The sequence below is a fragment of the Nuphar pumila genome, chromosome 15, assembly GCF_984573655.1.
Source record: "Nuphar pumila chromosome 15, dmNupPumi1.hap1.1, whole genome shotgun sequence".
NCBI lineage: Eukaryota > Viridiplantae > Streptophyta > Magnoliopsida > Nymphaeales > Nymphaeaceae > Nuphar > Nuphar pumila.
The window spans coordinates 84,395,965-84,419,035 of NC_143263.1; the positions used below are offsets into that span (position 1 = coordinate 84,395,965).

Sequence of the window (23,071 nt, forward strand, 5' to 3'; positions counted from 1 at the left end):
CAAACTTTCCAAAGCTTGGTAGGCACGCGGTATGCACAAAAAAGCATCAGGCACCTACCCATCTCTCTCTCTCTCTCTCTCTCTCTCTCTCTCTCTCTCTCTCTCTCTCTCTATATATATATATATATATATATATATATATATATATATATATATATATATTTAAAAGTGGTTTAGGAAGAGGGAGTCTCACCTAGTAACATTTAAAAGTGGAGTTAATACGAGTCAGATAGATTTTTTCCTACTTAGAAAGAGAGATAGGGGTTGTTGCATCGATTGTAAGGTTATACCGGGAGAAAGTGTAGCTACACAACATAGAGTCTTAATTTTAGATCTTAGAATTAGACAATGCCGCAAAAAGGATAGATATAGGATAGATCCTAGAATTAAGTGGTGGGCACTGAAAGGAGCTAAACAAGGAATGTTTGTAGAGCAGGTAGTTAAGGAAGTTGATTGGTGTCTCGAGGAGGATTCAGAATCAATGTGGAATAAGATAGCGGGTGGTATGAGAAAAGTAGCTAAGGAGGTATTGGGTGAGTCTAAAGGCGGTGCACCACTAGGTAAGGATACATCATGGTGGAACGAGGATGTCAAATTAGCTATTAAGGTTAAAACAGAGTGTTATAGAAATCTAAGTAAGAGTCGTGATAATGAGAATTTGGAGAAGTATATGATAGCAAAGAAGGAAGCTAAAAAAGTTGTTCGAAACGCGAGGGCTAAGGTATATAAGGAGGTTTATGACAAGTTGGATACCAAAGAAGGCGAGAAGGATATTTATAGGCTTGCAAAGATGAGAGATAGGAAATCGAAGGATTTGGGTATGGTTAGATGTATCAAAGATGAAACGCAAAGGGTTTTAGTCAAAGATGAGGAGATTAAGGAGAGATGGAAAGATTATTTTGATAAGCTATTTAATGATAGTCATGCTCAAGATCTTGGAGACTTCTCCATTCCTTTTCATGAGATAAATCGTGACTTCATGCGCAAGATTCAAAAGAAAGAAATTGCAGAGGCTTTGAAGAAAATGAAATCAAGAAGGGCAGTTGGCCCAGATGGTATACCTATCGAGGCTTGGAAATGCTTGGGAGAGAAAGGTTTAGAATGGTTGACAAATCTTTTTAACTTGATTTGGCGAACAAATAAGATGCCTAATGAGTGGAGGAAGAGTACTTTGGTGCCTTTATATAAGAATAAGGGTGATATACAAGATTGCACAAACTATCGTGGTATAAAACTCATGAGTCATACTATGAAACTTTGGGAGAGGGTGATTGAGTCTAGGTTGAGGAAGGTTGTCATGATATCGGGGAATCAATTTGGTTTTATGCCTGGAAGATCAACTATGGAAGCTATACATCTTCTTAGACAACTTATTGAAAGATATAGAGAGAGGAACAAAGATTTGCATATGGTTTTTATTGATTTAGAGAAGGCATACGATAGAGTACCTAGGGACGTTCTCTGGTGGACAATGATGAAGAAAGGTGTTTCTCTCAAGTACATTAGTATAATTAAAGATATGTATGAAGGAGTAGTAACCAATGTCCGCACTTGTAGAGGGGTGACAACCAATTTTCCGATAACGGTTGCGTTACATCAAGGATCTGCTTTAAGCCCTTTCCTATTTGCGATAGTGATGGATGAGCTTACGAGATCAATTCAAGAAAATGTACCGTGGTGTATGTTGTTTGCTGATGATATTGTTTTGATTGATGAGTCTAGAGCTGGGGTTAATGCTAAGTTAGAATTATGGAGACAGACATTGGAAGCTAGAGGTTTTAAGTTGAGTAAGAGTAAGACTGAATATATGGAATGTCGGTTTAGTAAGCAACGAAGTAGTGATGGGAGTGTAGTGAAGCTTGGTGAGCAAGATATACCGGTGAATGATTATTTCAAATATTTGGGATCCATCATTCAAAAGTATGGAGAAATTGATGGAGATGTAAATCATAGGATAAAGGTTGGGTGGATGAAATGGAAAAGTGCTACTGGAGTGCTGTGCGATCGTAGAATGCCATTGCGGTTGAAGGGAAAGTTTTATAGGACGACTATTAGACCCGTTTTACTATATGGTACGGAATGTTGGGCTGCCAAGAGACATCATATTCAAAAAATGAGTGTAGCTGAGATGCGGATGCTTAGATGGATGTGTGGAAATACAATAAAAGATAAGATTCGGAACGAAGAGATACGTAAGAAGGTAGGTGTTGCACCCATTGAAAATAAGATGCGAGAGAATCGTTTACGGTGGTTTGGACATATTCGGCGAAGGCCTAATGATGCTCCAGTTAGAAGGTTGGAGAAATGGGAAAATATATTAGTTAAAAGAGGTCGGGGTAGGCCTAGAAAGACTTGGATGGAGATGATAGGAAAGGATATGAATGCTTTGAACCTCACCGAGGACATGGCGTTGGATAGAAATGATTGGAGGAAAAGGATTCATGTGGAAGACCCAAAATGAATTTCTTTTTTGGTTCATATCGCTGACCCCAATTGTTTTGGGATGAAGGCGTAGTTGTTGTTGTATATATATATATATATATATATATATATATATATATATATATATATATATATATATATATATATATATATATATATATAAAATCACATAAATACAAAATAAACTGAATATAATTTAAATATATATGATATATCTAAAATATATATTATATACTAAAAAAATAATTGTAATTATAAATTAAATATAAACTTGTATGTACGGAGGGTAAAATGGCATGTTTGGGTGTCGACGTGTGTCGATACGGATACGGATACGGATACGGATACGGATGGTAAAATGGCATGTTTGGGTACCATAGATTGGCAGACTTCTTCACCAAGGCTCTTCCTTCTCCTAGATTTCATTTTCTCTTTAGAAAGCTTTCGATAGTGGCACCGTAAGTTTGAGGAGTGTTAAATATTGTATCTTATATATATATATATATATATATATATATTAGTAAATGTAATTTTTCTTTTCTTTATTTTTATTTTATTGTATTTTTTTTTCAAATTAGCTAGGTTGTATCTAACTGCTATTCTTTTGCTCCCTTGTCTATATCATGAGATCTCCCCATTCTCCATGTAAGGCATTCATTCTTGAAGCTTTTCTTAAGTGAATAAAATATTATTTTTTACTATTGAGTGTGATTTTTGAGTGCTTTGCTGCACTTATGTTCTTGCCCATAAGTGGCATTTGAGCTCTTCTCTTTCCAATATCATTTCATTACCCCGTTCTTGTGCACTTGGTGAAATTACGGTCTCACACGACCAATATTTGTAACCATACTTCAAAGCAAGACTTTTGTTTTTTGGCACATTTCTAAATCCCACAACAAATTCATTGGATAAGTCATATCACTTCAAAGAAAAATCTATAAAAAATGAAGATATCAAAAAGGTTGATTGCACTTAGAGCATAGAGATGAGCTATCCCTAATCTTGTATCACACAAATATAAATATGCAGTATAGAGGATAGTTAGGTCAAACAGTCATATTCATCATGTAATACCAGCAAAATTTCTACAATTATTAAATAATTAAAAGATGATTTTTATGTCACGAATGTGGGTTGAATTAGAATTGAATTTGAATGTTAACTCGAATTTAAATTTCACGTTAATTTAAATCTTAATTTGAATTTGAATTTCAGTTGCAATTTAATTTGGATTTGAATCAAATGTGAATTTGAATTGAAGTTGCAATTTAAGTTGAATTTGAAATTGGATTTGGAATGCATTTGAATTTAGAATTTAAATGGATTTTGGATATTGAATTGGACCCATGGGGTGGGATGCCCCATCGGATTTGAATCCTCTTGGAATGAGAATATAAGAGGGGAACATAGATGGGAAATCATGGGAAGAGGGGCCCATGCCCAAGCCAAGGTGGGATGCCCCACCTTCCTTCTTTAAATTAGGCAATTTAAATAAATAAAAGAACCTAATTACTTAAGTTAATTAAAGTATCCTAATTAGCTAGTGTTGAAGGAAAGAAGAAAGGCACAGAAACAGAGGTAGAGAGAGAGAGAGTGAGAGAGAAAGAGAGAGAGAGAGAGAGAGTGACGGCTGGAGAACAATTGATAATCCTTCCTCTATTAGGACTTCTCTCTATATTAAATAGAGAGAGGCTGAAAAGAGAAGTTACACTAAAGCCTACTATAAAATCAAAAATTCAAATAGCCTCTAATATATAAAACGACTTAACTTAAAACCACCTATTGACTTAAAACCACCTATTCTCAACACTCCCCCTCAAGCTGGAGCATAGATATCAATCATGCTCAGCTTGTCACAACACTTAGAGAAATTTGGTCTCGCCAGGGCTTTGGTAAAAACATCAGCTACTTGATCTTCGAAAGATACATGATCGGTGCAGATATACCCAGCCTGAACCAAGTCGCGAACATAGTGACAGTCAACTTCAATATGTTTAGTCCTTTCATGAAACACTGGATTGTTGGCAATATATGTAGCAGCCCTATTGTCACACATCATCAATATAGGTAGGGATACTTTCTCCTGAAGCTCGGTCAAGACTGATTTTACCCACATAATCTCAGCTGCAGTCTGGGTCATTGCTCGGTATTCAGATTCGGCACTCGACCTGGCTACCACGGTTTGTTTCTTACTCCTCCAGGTAACAAGATTTCCTCCCACAAACACACAAAATCCAGATGTTGACTTTCTATCTTCAACAGATCCTGCATAATCCGCGTCAGTGTAAGCAACAACGTCCAAAGATGGATTTCGTTTAAACAACAGACCTTTACCAGGAGATGCCTTTAAGTATCGAATAACCATCATAGCTGCATCCCAGTGAACTTTTGTAGGTTTGTCCATGAACTGACTGATTTTACTCACAGCTAATGAAATGTCAGGTCTAGTAACAGTCACATATAGTAACTTACCCACCAAGGATCTAAAGCTGGCAGTGTCTACATATTCAGACTTCTCATCGAACATGTGAGTTTTGGGATCCATTGGAATATTAGCTGGCTTGGCTCCTAGCATTCCAGTCTCTTTTAATAAGTCCAACACATACTTTCTTTGAGACAACACTAAGCCCTCTTTGTTTCTTGCAACTTCGATACCCAGAAAATATCGAAGGTGACCAAGATCTTTAGTAACAAAGTGTTTCTGAAGATGATCTTTTGTGGCAGAAATATCTTGGACACTGCTCCCTATTAATATGATGTCATCGACATATACCACCATAACAACAATTCCAGCACTGGTTTTCTTGATGAACAAGGAGTGATCTGAAGCTGACCTGACAAAGCCAAAACTAGACATTACCTCAAATAATTTGTGAAACCATGCCCTTGGACTCTGCTTCAGGCCATAAATAGCCTTCTTCAACTTGCACACCTTCTTACACTCCCCCTGAACCTCGAAGCCTGGGGGTTGTTGCATGTAGACCGTTTCATGCAAATCCCCATACAAAAATGCATTCTTGACATCTAACTGAAACAAGGATCATCCATGGTGCACAGCAACAGAAAGAACAAGACGAATAGTGCCAAGACGAGCAACTGGGGAGAAAGTTTCAAAAAAGTCAACACCATACGTCTGAGTATAACCTTTTGCAACCAACCGGGCTTTGTACCGTTCAATTGACCCATCCGAGTTATATTTAATGGTATATACCCATTTGCAGCCAACAATATCTACATCAGTTGGAGGATCCACCAAATCCCAAGTGCCCCTAGAACATAGGGCATCCATCTCATCCTTCATAGCCTGCATCCATTTGGGGTCGAATAGAGCCTGACTGTGATGAAGCGGAACAGACGAGGCAGACAAAGCCAAGATAAACTTCTTCATAGACGCCCCAAGATTACCTTCAGAAACAAACTGAGAAATGGGATGAAGGGTGCACTGTCTTTTCCCTCTTCGCAGAGCAATAGGAAGATCCTCATCAATAGCAGAAACTTCAGTATGCTCAGTGATACTTGCCTCAGGAGAAGAAGTTAATGGAGGCATGGAGGTAGGTGGTAACCTGTGAGTATACACTATAGGAGGGTTTTTGTATCGAGACTCCTAAGAGGATGGTGCCACAGGCTTTGGAGTGAACGACTCTAAAGGAAAAGGGGGAATTGGCAGAGGAGAAATATCACCTTGACTCTCTTGTAACCTTGGAGTAGTACTCGAAAAATAAGGAATAGACTCAAAGAAGGTAACGTCCGCACTGACATACTCTTTATGAGATATAGGGTCATAGCAACGATATCCTTTTTTGTTCTTAGGATACCCAAGAAAAACACATTTAATAGACTGCGCAGCAAGTTTATCTCGATCAGGACCCAGCTTATGCACAAAACACACGCATCCAAAAACTTTAGGAGGGATAGGAAAGAGAGGAGCCTCTGGATGGAGAATTTGAATTGGGATCCGGTCTTCTACAGAGCTGGACGGCATGCGATTTATAAGAAACCCGGCTGTCAAAACCGCATCGCCCCAGTATGTAGCAGGCATATTGGATTGAATCATAAGGCACCGAGCAACATTAAGGATTTGTCTATGTTTCCTCTCAGCCACCCCATTTTGCTGGGAGGTATGGGGACATGTAAATTGAGGTTGAATCCCATTACCAGAGTAGAATAGAAGTAAGTCTTTGGATTTGAACTCAAGAGCATTATCAGTGCGAACAATTTTAACACATATGTCAAATTGAGTTTTTATCTCTGCAATTAAAGATTTAAGAATGACAGGACCTTGAGACCGATCTTTTAACAGGAACACTCACGATAGTCTCGAGAAGTCATCAACAATAACTAGATAATAACGACATTGAGACCTATTCGGAATCCTACTCGGACCCCACACATCTACATGAAGAAGATTAAACAATCCTTGACTTGATGGACTCTGACTGGAGGGAAAAGAGCTTCGCCAATGTTTTCCCAATTGACATGTTTCACACTGAAAAGAAACTGAGGGAGGTATATGAGGAATGACACGACGAAGTTTTGTCACTGGAAGGTGACCCAAACGATGATGCCACAATAGAGGACTTGAGGATGATGTAACAGCAGAGTGGGCCCAAACCTCTGGTTGGTGAAGGTAATACAGACCACCTTCCTCATAGCCACCACCAATCCTTCTCCCCGTCAGCAAGTCCTGAAAGGTGCATCCCATAGGATCAAAAATCACTCTACAATTCAACTCTTTTGTCATTCGACTGACTGATAATAAAGTCACCTTTATCCTAGCACGGTGAAGTTGTGCAAGGCCAGGTTAATAAGTCACAAATTTTCTGAAAATACATCATGGGTCGTTGCCTCTGATTAGGTTTGTCTGTGTTGGTGCCCACAGAAGTTTGTGATATCGAAATAATTATGGGTTGTGCATGTAGTTAAGGTATTTCATGTACCATCTAAGTAAAGAATATAATAATAAAAATAAGAAATTACCCATGCATAAAAGTGGTGCTCCAATTATTCTGCTAAGTTCATGCATTGGTTAATTGTTCATGCATAAATGTGATATATGACATATGCTTTTAATTTTTGAATGTTTTGATGTTCCCTAGATGCATAGATGCTAGTTTGGATATGTTCATATGTTTTTTATTATTGTTGCATGAATTTAAATGGTTATCTGTCCACTGAAATGCAACATAATACTATATAGAATTGTATCGCATATGTTTTGAAAGATGTACATTTATGCATACTTCGTATTGTGAACACATGCATTATTATTGTGATCCTACTCGTACTGAATGAGTATAACCCTAGTAATATTAACATTTTTAGGTGAAGAGGCTTTATCAGATTGTTCCTTTAAGACTTGGATGATTGGACTGGCAGGGTTTTGTTTTGGGATACTATGGGAGTTTTGGCACTAGATTCTGAGATTGGACCCGGCCTACTATGAACATTTTTAATTTAATTAAGTGTGGATGATGATTTTAAATTTATGAAATTTAGTTGATTAGTTGATGGTTTGATATGATATTTGTAACATTCTCGATTTCTCATTTCCGCTATTGATTTAAAAAAAAATTACTCCGAAAATTGAGTTATAAATCAGGGGCGTTACACATTAATTGTAAGAACAAAACCAACTCAAAATGATGCTTCTTAGGTCAAAATATGTGATGCAAACAAGCTAAAAATGGACTCTCAGATGCACAAATACACAACCATTATAATTGTTGTATAGCACTGGTCAGAAACCATAGGCATGCTAATAAAGAGTGACCCTTTTGCTCGATACCCATGGTTTATATCAGATGTGACCTCCAAAAGTGTAAAACCCCCATTTTAAAAAAAAATGGTTTTGGACCCGGGCCGGGTCGGGTCCGGACCAGACCCGGGCCCCTTCATCATTAGGGTTTTAAGTAACCCGAGCACTCCCGAGCATTCCCGAGCGCCGCACCTCCTCCCCTTCGCTTGCGGGCGGATTAGGGAAACCCACCAAGGGTTTCCCCATTCATTGCCCCCCCCTGTGCCTTTAAGAGAAACGTTGGAGGGCGAGGGGAGTCACGCCTCCCTCTCGCAGCCCTCGCCCCCCATCGCGCCGGTCTCCTCCCCTGCTGCGCACGCCGCCGACGTCGGCCACCGCCTCCCAGGTACGCCATTTTCCACCCTTTTCTCCTCCCTCTTCTCTTCCTCACCCCACTCTCTGTCACCTCGCCGGGAGGCCGACAGGCGGCGCACGGCCCCTGCCGCGCCCTCCCGCCTCTCCTGTACTTATCGAAGGGCCGACAGGTGGCCTGCAAGGCCCCTGTCGTCCCTTCTTCCCTCTGGGGGTGCGCCGGAGTGCCGGCAGGGGACCAATGGCCCCTGCGACACTCCCTCACCTCTGTGGGTGATAGGGAATCCGACATGAGGTCGGTTGCCCCCTGTCACCCCCGTCCCGAACTCTCTCTCGCTGGCAGGGGTTAGCCCCCTGCCGCCTCTCGATCTCCGGTAGGCAGGGGCAATGCCCCTGCCGTTTCCTATTTCCCGGCAGGCAGGGGCTCGCCCCTGCCGCCTCTTGGCTTCTGGGAGGGCAGGGAATATCCTCCTTGCTGCTCTTGATCCTCGGCACGCAGGGGGGCGGACACCCCCCCTACTGCTCCGTGATTTTGCCAAGCAGGGGTTGAGGCCCCTGCCATTTGTAGGTGCTTCTGGCAGGGGCCGAGGCCCCTGCCGTCCCTTAATTCGTCAGGCAGGGGCTGGGGCCCCTGCCATTCCCTCTTTTTCGTCAGGCAGGGGCCGGGGCCCCTACCATTTCCCCATTTTTGTCAGGCAAGGGCCAAGGCCCTTGCCATTCTTTTTGGTGCCAGGCAGGGGCCGAGGCCCTGCCATTCCCTGTTCATCAGGTAGGGGTTGAGGCCCCTGCCATGCGTGACCCTGTTTGGCAGGGACAGGGGCCCCTGCCCTTGCTTTTTGTCAGGCAGGGGCCGAGGCCCCTGCCATTCACTATTTTGTCAGGCAGAGGCCGAGGCCCCTGCCATTCACTATTTCGTCAGGCAGGGGCCAAGGGCCCTGCCTTTTGTTGTTCTGTCTGGAAGGGGGCGAAATCCCCGGTCACCTAATTCTACCCTTGCTCCTGTCGCACCATTAAATTAAATTATCATAATTGAATACTCACACTTTTGCAGACATCGTATCGAACCCCGCTCTGGCTCCGCGGCCTGAGCCTCGTATCATCTACACGCATAGACGCACGAAGCTGCACGACATCCCGAGGTAGGGGAAAGTCGCACGAAGAGTTTGTATGAACAAAATAAAATAAGACTTCTGAGATAGAATAGTTATTTTGCATACCTACTTATCTGAAGAAGTATTTGTTGGTCAGAGTTTTCCTCTTTTTGATTCTTTTGAAATTGCATGCTCAATGGGAGACTCATTTTAGAAAGAATCAAGTAGTTAATTGGTTTACCTGTTACCTGTAGGATTACTTAACTCGTGATTGTCTGTTCTGCATGCTTATTCTTTTGAAACTGCATACTTAAGGTAGACTTTGTGAATAGACTCATTTCTGGAGAGAAAACCACTGCAATTGCTATTGTAACCGAACCTTAAAGCATGTACGATATGAATTTTTATGTGAGGTCATGGAGTATCTTGAAGTAGGAAATCAACACTTTATTGATTTTGATGTGATAATGTCGACCTCCACAGGCCAATCGCTCAAAGAGCAATACATGTCATGTATGAACCAAAAGAATTATAAAACATTATGTTGCCCTCTCATCGTAGTTGTACCTCTAGGAAGGTACGATCGTACTTTTGGACAAGTACGTCCCATGTGGGTTACGATGGTGGGATGATGAGGTTGTAGCAACCTCGATGCGTGCATTTAGCACAATGCTGAGATCACATAAATGGTGACCATTCGCCTTCACAGGCAAGATGCTCGAGTGGGTCTAATAGACCAGAGCATGTAGGATGGGGCGGCGGTTAAGAAACCCCCGTCGTACCCATTCGACCTTCATGGTTCATCAAGGGAGAGGATGGATGGTAAAAAACTCTGATGGACAGGTTGTTAATAACCACCCCACGGGCAAAAGACTCGGTTTCCCCAATCATCGGAGTTAGGAGAATTGGGATTACCATAAATTATCCTATGTGGTAACTCCCAGGTACTTCTGCAGAAGTTGGATGCATCCATGGGCCACGAATGCCTTTGGGGATTTATTCTCTTGGTCACTGACCGTCTCCTTAGAAGCGGACTCAGTCAGCCATCCGGGGTAATGAAAACACCTGACATAATAAACCCCCGGATCGGTCTCGGCTGCTTCTACGTTTCGCGTTTGTGCGTACCCACAGGCCAGTTAATATCAGAACTTAAAGAATATCTTAATGAATAGTTGTAGATGATTGAGACTTACACTCTTGAAATGCTTCAACTAACAACTCTTTGCACATATTACACTTGTTAGAATAGATTACAATTGTATTGATTGCTTAAATATCATAATTGCTTATCTCATGAATGTCATGTTTTATTTTCATTCTACTTATCTGTTCGTGCACCTGCTGGTTTGTTATGAAACTGACCCATTTCATGGGCAGGTGAGGAGTAGGACTTCACTGGCGGCCGATGGCGTGGTGCAACATGGATCAAGATTTATCTTCTTTCTGTTGGCGGCTTGGCTCTGGGTCTTTTTGGAGTTTTCTTTAGATTTATTGAACTTTGGAACAAAATGCTCATTTTGTAATAAACTGCAGATTTTTAATCTATTGCCTTATTTCTTTAATTCGTTTAAGTGGTTGTACATGTGAATGATGGTTTTTCAGCTAACGTATCCAGGATTGTTGACTTGTTTTCCTTTCTAAATGTCTTCCGTTGTCGTTTTTAAAAGTTAAAACTTTAAATCTTTGAAAGGTTTTTTTCGATAAGGTTTTCGAAATCACAAGTCGAAATTTTGGGGCGTTACAAAAAGAGTGCTGACAAGGTAAGTAGATTACCATAGATTTATCTAGAAAATGCAGCCAGAGTGAAGAACAGTTTGCTCACTAATGCTGATTGGGAAAGTGTAGCGTTCAGTTTTACCAGTTACCCTCAATAGATGACTTCATTTTAAACCGGTATTGTCTTCACCCATGACAATCACCACCTTCTTCCCCTACTTTTTCTCCCTTCACCCTTCTCGCTTCTCTCAAGTATATCCCCAAATCACACTCATCAACTCAAAACATTTTATTTGAAACAGAATAAATAATAGAAATGAAGGTTTAGCATAACTATCAAGCACATGGACACACCAGTTCAGAAATATAAATCCTATAGCTTTGCACCTTACAGCAAATCTGAGATATGTTTAAAAGATCAAACCATTTAAAACAAGAATTCAAAGCTTCATAAGCGAACTTGACTTGGTGAATGTGATATGCAGCCCATCTTTGAAAAGGAAGGCCAAGCATACAAAAAGTTGAGTCTAATACATGAAGTTTGAACTACTAGAGATGCAGGTAGCATCTACATCTTTTTTTAACAATATAAAACCAAGTAAATGTTTGCATTGGTTAAAATTACAATGCAAACTTACTAAGCAATAGTCTACTAAAAAGGCAGTAGTAGTCAAACATCATGAGATGAAACCATAGTCACAAATATCGGTATCGGACATATCTCGGCAAGGCTATTTCTCGCGATATTATCGGTTTGGCGATAAATCTTGGGAAAATATCAGGAAAATCTTGGGACATAAAAAATAAAAAAAATAAGTAAGAAACTTTCATGTTTAGACAAAAAAGTACAACAACAACAACTACAACTACAACTACGCCTTCATCCCAAAACAATTGGGGTCGGCGATATGAACCAAAAAAAGAAAATCACTCTAGGTCTTCCACATGAATCCTTCTCCTCCAATCATTTTTATCCAATGCCATGTCCTCGGTGAGGTTCAAAGCATTCATATCCTTTCCTATCACCTCCATCCATGTCTTCCTAGGCCTACCCCGACCTATTTTAACTAATATATTTTCCCATTTCTCCATCCTTCTAACTTGAGCATCATTAGGCCTTCGCCGAATATGTCCAAACCACCGTAAACGATTCTCTCTCATCTTATTTTCAATGGGAACAACGCCTACCTTCTTACGTATCTCCTCGTTCTTAATCTTATCTTTTATTGTATTTCCACACATCCATCTCAGCTACACTCATTTTTTGAATATGATGTCTCTTGGCAGCCCAACATTCCATACCATATAGTAAAGCGGGCCTAATAGTCGTCCTATAAAACTTTCCCTTCAACCGCAATGGCATTCTACGATCGCACAACACTCCAATTGCACTCTTCCATTTCATCCACCCAACCTTTATCCTATGATTTACATCTCCATCAATTTCTCCATACTTTTGAATGACAAAAGAAATACATAAAAAATAAAAGAAATAAGTAAAATATGTAAAAAAAAGAAGAAAAACATATTTAAAATGTAAAAAATAAATAAAAAGTTGAAGTAATTGATAATATCGTGATAATATCGCGATAATATCGTGATAATATCACGATATATATAAATTTCCGATATTTTGAAAATATCACAATATTTTACCTTTAATATTGTTTTTCCATCATATCACGATATTTTCAAAATATTGTTGATACCTGTGACTATGGATGAAACCAACTAATACAGAGCAAAACCTCATTTTTCCACAGAAGATACATCTCTAAAACAGGCAAAGACTACTCTGAATCAATATAAAAGTCTACCTGAAACATGCAATTTTAGTCCATTTGCTTAGCCAGTTAGATTATATATAAATCATATATGGAAACAAAAAAGAACATAAATGATATTATAGACAAACCTTGCTTTTTATAACTTTTGCAGAATCAGTGACATATATAGCAGAATTTGGATCACTGGCAGACATTTTTCCTGTTTCTCCCTGCATATTGCAAGATTTGGACAAAAGACATTTAGGAAAAAAAGAAACTAAATTACACTTGCATCATAATTACATGGAATTGAAAGGTACACATGGCACTGAAAAATAACAGTCAGAAAATGACTAAAGGGCAAAAAGAATGTATAAATATCAAAAGGGAAAAAAATGAAATTAAATAACTCAGTGCTCGATATCAATAAAATAGAAGTACTGAAGATATATCAAAGTGGACACAAGCTATAATAATAAAATGCATTATGCACTCTATGTGCTGTTGAGATCTTCTGCTTCCCAACTTCAGGTAGTTGTCCAGTTCTTTCATAAATTAATTTTCTCACTTGTGCACATACATGAGTAGTTCAAGCAACTGACACTGTTGATTGAGGTGTTATTTGAGCTTTCAGAAACTGTGGTTTATATCCTCGTGAGTAAGCCAAGAAAAAGAACATGAGAATAGAACAAAGAGAAACGGGGACTGCTACAACTAGAATTTTTTAAATTGAAAAGGGTCTGTCTCTATTTCTGATGCCAACACATGCAGCACTTTATCATGAGGTACTTTTATTAGCTAGAAAGAAGGCCTAAGCTGTATAGCATGCATCTTCAACAAACTTAACCGCTATAAAGCTGTATGTTGATATTTGGCAATCATAATTGCAGTGTCAATGAAGCATCTCTGACCCATACCCCTCCTCCATGCCTTGGAAACATTATATCATTAGAATAAACAGTAAGTGAACAGATTTACCTGTATTATTTAGGCTTTTCAAAACCGGTTGCTGAAAAATTGTTAGATTTAGCTAAACAATTTAGATAGTGAAAACGCATGTGCTTGGATTCCCAGTAGGCTTTAAAAATTCTCCGTTCACACAATCCTAACATTAGAAAACATTCCGTCATTTGAGGCAATTTCAATAAGACCAAGCTATGCCATTGATAAGAAACTTGAAAAACCATCCAGCAATTTATGTAACTTTCCAAATATATATTTGTTCTCAGAATAATGCAAATACTCCATGGTCTTTCAAAAATAACTTAATAGTCTGCATCTTTTAGCGGTTTTGAATTTTTTTTAGGCCAGCAAAAAATTATCAAGAAAATAGAAAATATGTGAGGAGGTAACAAGAAGCTACTGTCAAATTGGCCAAAGTAAACAATGTAATAAATACCCCACCTCGAATAAAAATTTTCAGAACGTACATCCTTTATGAAATTTCAGTTGTGAATCAAAGGAAAAATAAGAATTTTAAACACCTCATTCTTGAGGAATCTTCAACAGCTAATTTTAAAATAAAGGTTCTAGTGATGTTCAGAACCAAGACTATCAAAATCTACAGTTATAAATGAATGCCAGCAATGTAACAATTGGGTAGCAATACAGATGAATGACAGAACTATGACTATCACGAGCATTAGCTTTAGTTAACAAAAGTTAGGGCAAATCAAGAGAACGGTAGGAACTTCTGACTGCAAAAGAGGACAAGAAGGGTAAAAAAGCTATTTGAAGAATTCCAAAAAATTATTAGAAGAGATCAGACATGTTTAATGGACGCCCGCAATATTGTAATGTACCCACTATTATCCATTCCACCTTTCAGTGACAAGAATGAAACATTTAAACTATAAAATCCAGTGGCATTGTTGTAATGTTGAATTCATTCGGGATGCCAACTGGAAATGGTATATTGTAATCTTTTTATGTCATTGGTGCATTGGTTTTGAGCCGATTATTATTGCATTGTAAGTAGGCACCTAATGCTGACACCCCACACATTTTTGGTGAAAGACCTTTTGGGCTGAGTGCTTCTCCAATGTGTAGCTGCTTCTATCCTCTTATTCGTCTTCTTTTTCTTCTCCCTACCATTCATTGTCATCTTCTTGTTGTAAAGAAAGTTTAGAAGGTTGAGATATAACAAGATGGGCAGCATAGGATAATGAAAAATATAAAACTAAGAGCACATTTGCTAGTGAGATAGTAGACTGCTGCCCCCTGAGAAAGTTCCCCAGATTTGTTTACTCAGGGTGAAGGATGAAGAAAACTTACACAGGCATCTTTTCTCACCTGTGAAAATTAGGTGTTCATTCAGGTCATTTTTCCATGTGAAAATGAATTACACATTTGCAAGGTTACGAAAAAAACATTCTCACCTGAGAAGTGAGAAAGCATTTTACCAAAAACTTTCATCAATCATAGCAAGGAAGGTTTATTCCTCTCTAAGCAAAATCCTACATATTCATTTTAGGGGCATGTTCGCTTAGAGCCAAATGAGAATCATCCCATCACAACGATGAGTGGCTGATTCTTGTTTGCTCATTTCTCACACGTAGGCAAACACAAGAAAATGGGATTTGAAATCACATTTGAAGCCATCCTACTCACTTCTCAAGTTATTCCAAATTATATTATTCACCCTGTGATTTGGAATCACATGTGATTCCAAATCACATTGAGATGCAAGCAAACGTGCCCTAGATGTATCTTGAGCTTTTTTGGATACATGAACTCAGATTATAAGAAAGTATTCAGAACAAAGAAAAAAATATCCAACTTTGGACTATTTTGGTGTTATTTCCAATGTCATTATGGAAGACAATTTCTTCTTAACCTCTTAAACAAGGATGGGAACAGAACTCAGATCCAGCAGAAAAGAAATGAAGATGGTGCAAATCGACCACATCCAGCCATCACATTCAGTGTCACCATGACTGCCTATTGTGTTACAACATTAAGATGGATGAGTCCTGCATCAGCTGGTATGTATTTGTTGTATGGCCTACGTATCTTTTTCAAAAAGAAAGTTGGGTTCCTTAGATTTGTCAAATTATTCACCATTTGAAGAATGACAGCAGGATGCAGCCCTGAATCACCTCTCTGCTACAAGACTTCCATAATTTACGTCAAAAGACTCAAAACAGGTTTCCCTCTTTCCCAATTAATTCATTGATGCGTACAACATGCAGCTGTTTTTATTTGATTTAACATTAGCACAGAAATCTTTAAAAATAAAAATGATGGCATCAATAATAATAATAATAACAACAAACCTGCAGAGCTGGAAAAAATGACGACTCAATGAGTGCAGGTTTTTGATATCCTATCCTAGGAGCAACATCCCGTGTCATCCTAAAATAAGGATCCTGCACAAATGTTGATACAGATACACATTTAAACTAAGGAAACCAACATATTGTTGAATAGAAAAATATAATTGAAATAGAAGTAATAAACAGCATCACAAAAGAGAAAACAGAACGGCTTTATGTGAGAAACCATCAAATAAAGTTTAGGTATTGTTAGTTATGCTCTGGTGTAATCTTTGAGGGCCTTTTTGTGTTGTGAGTAGCAAACTTGTATTATGGAACAGTAATTATTTTGTTGGTGTGTGTTGTGTCCATATATATATATATATATATATATATATATATATATATATATGAGATAACATTTGCTACCCTCGTGGGTAAGGAACCTCATAGTTGAAACTCATAGGTAGGGGTGGGCAATGGGCTGAGCAGCCCCAGTGGGCCAAGCCAACCCAGGCCACCATGGGCTGGGTTTGGGTCAAGGTTTTAGGCCCTGACCCATTAGCTACCGGGCCGAAACCCGGCCCGTTATATACATGGACCGGGCCCGGGTCGGCCCATGGACTACGGGCCAACCAATGGGCCTAAGCTACCTAATTAATTTTTGAAACCTTATAAAAACCCATCCATGCATCGGAATCAAACACTTCAAGAAGTGATCCTATAAAAACAAGCATATAGATCACATCTGTACTGTCAGAATTTTGAAAAAACACAGGAAATACAATAGCATGTTTCGTTTAGCAGCATGCCCATTTTGTAAGTTTTCATTTTCTTATATATATATATGGATACTAATAAAATCGCACACACGACACGCATGGGAAGTCATTGGGACTCAAGGATTTCTCCTCAAGTAGTCTTCCTCTTCGCTTCCTCTTTACAAAGTTGTCAAACATGACATCAGCTTATTACACACCATGGAAGAAGTCAGTCAGAATCGTACAAAAGCAAAATAAAGAGCAATCAGTTAACACTATATGTTGTCCTATTTCTGTTCACTATGATGCAGAAAATGAGAAAAATACAAAAAAAGGAAATCAGAAAAAGTCAGCTGCAACAAATCTCTCACAGCAGTTCATTTTACTTTAATATACTGAGATACACCAAGGAAAGTACAGCCATGCACTATAACCATAAGGATATTGATATTTATGTCAAATGAAGGTATAGAAACCTATAAATCTATAATAAAGTGGTATTATAATGAAAGATAAGTTCTTGGTTTTTAACTTCTCCCATTCGTAACTGATTGCTTGGCTGGTCAATCATGTAGCCGAAACAGAAAGGTGATGCATAGATAATGCACATGCTCCAATGAAAACACTCAAACAAACATGAAACTTTTTCATGTTTCAAATATGGTTAACCACACATACATAGGATCAGATTACACCATCAAGATAGCCAATCAAACATGCACATGGAACCTTGCCAAGGAACACTCAGGAGCCTAAGGAAAAAATCCAAAAACAAAATAAACCAGAAAACGTTTCCAGTCAGATGCTGAACTCAAACTTCAAAGAGAATAGTTGTAGACTACAGTAACTGCAGAATTTTTCCACTAAGATGATTCATGTATTCCAGCAGCATTGTTTGAAAATTCATAGGGAAAACTTACCTGGTCAATTGCACATGGAACCAAACAACGGAGATTATCTCTGCCAGAGAAGAGATGAGGAAATGAACTAGGGAAGGATGGAACAGCCTGTAACCAGATACAGACAAAGTCTAGTAGATTATTCAATGCAGTCAATTCAAAAAGAATAAATTAGAAGATACAGAGGTTACAAGTCAAACCTGAACAGGAGGAAAACTAATCTTCCCAATATGATCTTCACCAGTGAAACCAAAAATTCCAACTACCTGCACTACCACAATATCAATCTCATGCCAAAGTTTGCAGCCGAGACTCAAGAACTCCTAAGGGGGTTGGTGTTTATTCATTCAGGTCATTTTTTTTCTTTATTTTTGATCTTTCATACATTTTTTCATTAAATTTTCTTTCCAATGCTTTTCATAGAGTAACAATCCATTTTTGGCTTCTGAAAAAGGAGAATGGAGAAGAAGAAGAAAGAACAGCATATTTCAAAAATTACAATCTTGGTGAAATGTTGAGAGAACATACAACCACAACATCTATCAACTGTAATCTTTGTTGTTTTCTTCTCGCAGAATTATTACCTTAATCCTATTTATGGGTTCATCCTAGCAGTCAACAGCTGCACCTAAGAAGATTATTTGATTCTTCTGGTGCTCTATTCAACCAATTTCTGATAGTGGTCATGAAATAAGCTGTCCTATTCTGCATAATAACTGAAAGTTCAGATCCGTAATGATCTTTTACTCTCTCTCTTTTTGTGATATTCCCCTCATCATGTGTGCTGCATATTTTTTGCTTTTTATGCTGCTTTCATCTCCCAGATGTGGAAATGTGTGATAACATGTATGGCTGTGTTCTGTGGAAAAGAGTCCAGTATATTATTCTTAAGATCATCGTTATGTAACTACCTAAAAAAGGGATCATGGCTATGCATGACTTCTACAACTAGAACAGTATCTTAGTGTGTGTATCATGCTTCTACTAACAAACATCTTTCTCCTAGGTTGGATGATGATAGCCCTTCCAAGAACAATCATCTTACCAGCCAAATAACAAATAATACAAAAAAGTTCAAAAATCACATTGAATATAACAGAGCAATCATTTACATACCAAAAGACAAGGATAAGGTATGCTTAGTTGTCAATAAATGATTAACCAATACGACAAAAATGGAAAAATTCGAGGAAATGGTCTCACTAATAACATCACCTTGTTGAAAGTTACACATTTTGCAACTTTAACCATGTTCTTGTAAAAAGCACTGCAAAGGATATTCTTAATCAGAAAGAGAGGAAACAGCAGTTGCATCCACTATTATTTTGAATATTACAATAAACTGTAAATCAACCATGGCAACCTTTTAATTGCTCCATTCAGTTATGTGCCCCACATTAAAAGGAAAAAATGGTAAACTGCTATTCACCTAACAAAATATTCTAAGTCAGAGAAATGAGGAAAAGGGAAAAAGAGAATAGCTGCAACTCACCCACCAACATAATCAAAATCAGAGAAAATGAATGTTCTAGTTATGTCAAAACCACAAGCGATGATGTCTTTAGCATTTTCGCGAGCAAGTCTTTGACTTTCTTCCACTGATAGGTTCTTCCACATGCACTTCTCATCATCCGTAAGTTGTATTACTAAAGGAATCCTGAAAGCATCCTGTAAATATCTGTAACAAGCAGCAGCCTGCGCTCAGAAGCCATCATGAACATAGCCAGCTTGTGGTTAGAAGCAAGTGGTAGCCCAACAGTGTAAGAAATACACACAGGTGTAAGGTCATGTATGGACAATGTATTATATTTCAGGCTTCGAAAATGAAAAAGAAAAATTAGTCCACAAAAATCAATAATTGATAAAAAGCCACGGGCATCATACAAGTGTGCATGTAACTAGAATAGAAATAGTCAACACAGAAAACACGAGTTCTAACATGCTTTGTGAATGAGAGGAGAACAGAAAGCTTGAAACTTCATAAACTCAACTAAAATCATTCTATAATTGAAAATAATAATTAGCTATGATAAAATGAAAGATAAGGAAATAAAAGAACATAACCCTTTCAGATGAGGAGGGGCACGTTTGACTGTGAAAAAAAAACACATGAAAGGATGGAAGATTCAAAAGCATTTGTAGTAAATTAGTAATACATAGCAAAGAAGAATATGCTTCTTGGTGTTACATGAGGAAAAGAACTCTTCAAACATGAGCAAGAAAAGCAAATTTAATTGCTATACCATGTTACATCTACTAGTTTTTCATTATTTTCCAAGGACAACCTAGAAGTTGAATGCTGTATATTTCAGCAAAAAGAGCTCATTGCAGAACCACTGCTAAATTGAGAAAGTTTACTTTGTAAACATAAAGGGCACAAGATGGCCCAAGTGCAAAGCTTCTGATGATGGACCTCTGCCTGTATACAGATAAAATTTCTCCCCTCTCTCATACACATCGAGAATTTCATTGAAATCCCTGACAAAAAGGATGAGCAATTGGTATCAGTAACAAAAAGGCGGGAAGAAAATTAAAAACATCAAATATGCAAGTACATTATGCCCAACTTGCACATAATAGCAAATGCAACATTTGGATTTTGAAAAAGCATAAAAGGCATTCATTTATAGTAATTGCATCTTAAGAAAATTTAATAAAGAGAAGAAGAAAGAGCTCAACAGTTAACTAGATTACAAAAACATTAAAATAAGTAGTGAAACGTGCACTGGATAACTTCAAGATGAAGCACTAACATGATTTGTCAGTCACTAAGGGTACTGATACAGTGACCCTTACCCTTACAGAATCTAAATGTCAAGTCTCCATCATTTCATGCTGCAAGTGGAAGAAAAACTTTCATTGAATTCACAACCAACTGTCAAAACAAATTTTTCCAAACCTACAGCCGATTGAAGAAATCTCTACTCAACAACCAACAAAGTATGCTTCCCAAATCTTTCTAACCTATTGAAGTAGAAAAACTGGAAAAGCATTTTTACCAAAAGATCTCAATTGCAGAGGGTAAAATTCCAAAACAGTGCTACTGATTTACACGGAAGTACTCTAATAATTTTTACTAAATTATTTAATTAACAAGTGTAGGGAACGCTAGCATAATGAGCAAGTCAAGGAATTGATAACCCAAAACCAGATAGGGCTAACGCCAAGAAGTCCACAATGCCGATGACTTAAGACAACTTATTAGTAACACAATACGGGGGGATTAGGAATTGTTTAGTGTTGAACATTTTACATTTCAATAAAATTGAGCCACACAGTTTAGAGATATTGACCGGCTAGGATCCGTATCCGGTCTGACATCATCTACTGAAAAAGATTATGGAGATTCGGACTTGCTAGAGAACCTTTTCTGGGTGTCGGCCAGATAAGTGAACCAAGCAGCTCGCAACTCAACTCTGTTAGGCTCAATAATTAGCTCGTTCGAACTCAGAAATAGACTTGCTTTCAACTCAGTTCCACAAACATATTCCATGGGCTTCTTATGTCTTTAACAAGCCATTGTTGAAGAATGGCGTTATGGCTCAGTATGGCTTGGGTAGGCTTGTGTGTGTGTGTGTGTGTGTGTGTGTGTGTGTGTGTGTGTGTGTGTGTTGTGTGTATGCATATGCATATATATCACATGATGTGCAAGAGATTTCAATTTTTTAGCTTGACCCTCTTTGAAAGAATATCTCTTATCAAATTCTGGCTTGGATCGAGCTCACAATGAGGCAAGTTAGATTTCAACCTCAGAATTGTCTTCTACTGACGAGCTTAGCTTGAACAAGGACAAGGCAGGCTTGGATTGTTTACCAGCCCTAGGTGGATGTATGTTTCTCACTTATCTATTTTCTTGCATAAACTTCTAAGAGTGATTCAGCATTGAACAAATTGTTTTCTTAGTTTATTCATCACAACTTTCCAAATCATACTCTTCATTGACCATTTTAATGAATAACAACAATGATAGAGGTTCGGGGTTTAGGGTTTAGGCAACTGAAACGCCAAGATGAAGCCATAAAAACGAGGAGAGATCACACTGATTAAACGAAAATGAAGAGCACGCATGGGCTAATCTATGCAAAGTCGCCAATAACAATTATCAAATCCTACGGATCAGGGATTTACAAAACCAAATTTCAAAATGAAAATATCAAGCGAAGGGCAGAGATGGGATAATTTAAGCCAAATCACCAATAGCAATCACAAATGTCACGGTAGGGGGATTAGAGTTTCAGAAAAACAAAACCAAAAGTAGTTAAATACCGGAGCATATTAAGATTATATATATATGGGCAAGCAACAAAAAATTGGCATGAAAAATAACAGCATTGCCTCTCGAAATTTAAGAAAGACGAATGAGACAGGCGCACCGATGAGCAAAGAAGACGCCTCGGCGGAGAAAGGCGTGGGCAGGACGGTTGGTGAGGCGCTCGACTCTCTGAACAAGGGATTCGTCGAGCCTCTGGCATCCGAACTTGACGATGAGCTTGTCGTAATCGATCTTTCCCCCATCCTTGGCGCTCACTTCCCATGGGTTCACCACCTGATCCGAATCCTCATCTTTGGGGCTTTCGTTCCCTTCCATCTGCAGAGCCATCTCTCTCTCTCTCTCTCTCTCTCTCTCTCTCTCTCTCTCTCTCTCTCTCTCTCTCTATGCCCGTGAGACCCGTACCTGTTCTCACCCTACTCGCTCACGCTCGGCACCTCCATACATGGCCCCATTTGTTGCACAATAGAAAACGCATCGTTCGTTTCCGTGTGATGGGTGAAAAACGACTCCCATGAGAAAATGAACTTGGCCTTCTACGCGGGGCCAGTTTTCCCCTGCACCGATGGGGATATATGTTCGAAGGGTGAGAAAGAGACAATTTTTTTCGTGTGAAAATATGGGAAAAGTTTATGTGAGCTTTACATGAGAAAGGCGTGAAGATTTCATGAGAAAGGCGTAAGAAAGGTTAATGACACTCCCAAAGACGCTTGTTTCACGTGTGAGAAAACCCGTGAGTGCAATGTTAGAAGCTGATTTGGCTGCC

The 23,071-nt window shown here is 38.6% G+C and overlaps 1 protein-coding gene across 1 annotated transcript in view; it reads right to left on the reverse strand.

Annotated features, from left to right (window-relative positions):
- The window catches only part of LOC149815827 (Nucleotidylyl transferase superfamily protein), a 54,933-nt gene extending 32,080 nt beyond the window's left edge, over positions 1–22,853 (reverse strand). The window contains exons 1-8 of the mRNA XM_089989345.1: positions 22,409–22,853; positions 20,394–20,513; positions 19,528–19,713; positions 19,251–19,302; positions 18,236–18,301; positions 18,057–18,143; positions 16,397–16,489; positions 13,271–13,351 (exon numbers count right to left, since the gene is read on the reverse strand). Coding sequence (XP_089845471.1) covers positions 13,271–13,351; positions 16,397–16,489; positions 18,057–18,143; positions 18,236–18,301; positions 19,251–19,302; positions 19,528–19,713; positions 20,394–20,513; positions 22,409–22,635 — 912 coding nt within the window. The 5' untranslated portion in view covers positions 22,636–22,853. The remainder of the gene's footprint in view (positions 1–13,270; positions 13,352–16,396; positions 16,490–18,056; positions 18,144–18,235; positions 18,302–19,250; positions 19,303–19,527; positions 19,714–20,393; positions 20,514–22,408) is intronic.
- Between the last annotated feature and the right edge of the window lie 218 nt (positions 22,854–23,071).